General features: G+C 40.5%; 1 protein-coding gene across 3 annotated transcripts in view; it reads right to left on the reverse strand.

Annotated features, from left to right (window-relative positions):
* Positions 1–1,342, reverse strand: part of CUNH14orf180 (chromosome unknown C14orf180 homolog) — a 21,660-nt gene that overhangs the window by 10,533 nt on the left and 9,785 nt on the right. For 2 of the 3 annotated variants that reach the window (XM_027906706.1, XM_027906704.1), the window contains exon 3: positions 964–1,071. The exons of the other annotated variant lie outside the window; for it this stretch is intronic. In XM_027906706.1, coding sequence (XP_027762507.1) covers positions 964–981 — 18 coding nt within the window. In that variant the 5' untranslated portion in view covers positions 982–1,071. The remainder of the gene's footprint in view (positions 1–963; positions 1,072–1,342) is intronic. 3 annotated transcript variants of the gene reach the window in all.

A 1,342-nucleotide genomic window follows, 5' to 3' on the forward strand; every position in this document is an offset into this window, starting at 1 on the left:
TTTTTTTTTTTTTTTTTTTTTTTTTTTGCATAAATGTGAAATTTAGGCTGTTTTTTTATCATAATTGCTACCTTTCTGTGATCATATTGATTTCCTTTTCAGAATCCAATCCCAATCTCAAAAACCTTGCAAGTGGGATTGCTTTTATTCCTTCTTCCATTCAAAATGTGCATGTTAAGCCACCAGGAAATTATAGAGATATAGTGGAATCACACATATATAACCCTCCAGTACAGTTATGGCCTCACTTTATATGTTTTACAAATTAAATCCATTATTATAGCAATAAAGACAGTTTTTAACATTTGACATTTCTACAGATATCATAATAAAATTATTGATAGAAAAAGAGGTGATTTAGTGTTCAGGAGGCTTTAACAGCTTCTTGTCAAATGCAGAGCTCTGCTCGTCATCAAATATACAATTTTTTGTCAGAAATACCTGTCTTGACTGCTGAAATATGGCAGTTTACTGTCCCTGAAAGCACAAGCTTGTGCTTTTCTTGTTGTTCTTTTCCAGGAGCTATTTATTTGCTGTGGCATGTCTAAAATACTATGGTGTTTGTTTTTTCCCCATGGGGTTGGATGGATTCTCAGTCTGGCCCTCATTCTGCATCTACCCAGCTTAGCAAGGGTTGCAAGATGCTCACATTAACAGTAGGAATCAGAAGTTCTGTGGGCTTCACTGTTTCAACCTTTTGTCAGGAATCTGGAGAATGGATTGGGATCACCCCCCCAGAGAAAACTGGGCCAGCATAGTTGAGGAAGCATCTGTGGCTGATGTGGGGTCAGTAGACCCTTCCAGCCTTGCTGCCCTCCTCAGCTCAGCCTCTGCACAGGTCTGCTGTCCTCAAGCCCTGCCCAGTGACATCAGTATCAACATGGAGAAGAATAGATTTTGCTGCTCTAGGACTCTTCATTGACTGTACCATATCTAAAAGCCGCCTGGAGAAAGTTACCTTACCTTCTCTTTCTTGTACATTGAGGTGATGGAGGGCTTTTCCTCATGCTGAAACTGGCTTACAGTTGCAAGGCTTGTGAAATGCTCTCAAAATCCCCTCTCTGGTGTGTCCTGCAAACGTTTCACAGAAGTTATTTTGGAATACCTAAGCTGGCTTTTGGCAGGGAAAAGACATTCTTCAAAATTTTGTTCGCAGGAGGTCCTAGACAGAAAGGTGACAAATCCTACCAAACCATGGTCCTGGCATCTTTTCTGGTTCCTCCTTCCTCTTATTGTGATAATCATTTGCTACCATTTTTACTGGTGTCACCCAATAAGGCACATAAGAAGATCTTGTGCAGCCTCTTATTCCTGAAGAGAGTGGCAGTGAGCTCGCAAACTT

This window comes from Empidonax traillii, unplaced genomic scaffold (assembly GCF_003031625.1).
Source record: "Empidonax traillii isolate 1590-97213 ecotype Southwest subspecies unplaced genomic scaffold, ASM303162v1 scaffold1343:size146073, whole genome shotgun sequence".
Lineage (NCBI taxonomy): Eukaryota > Metazoa > Chordata > Aves > Passeriformes > Tyrannidae > Empidonax > Empidonax traillii.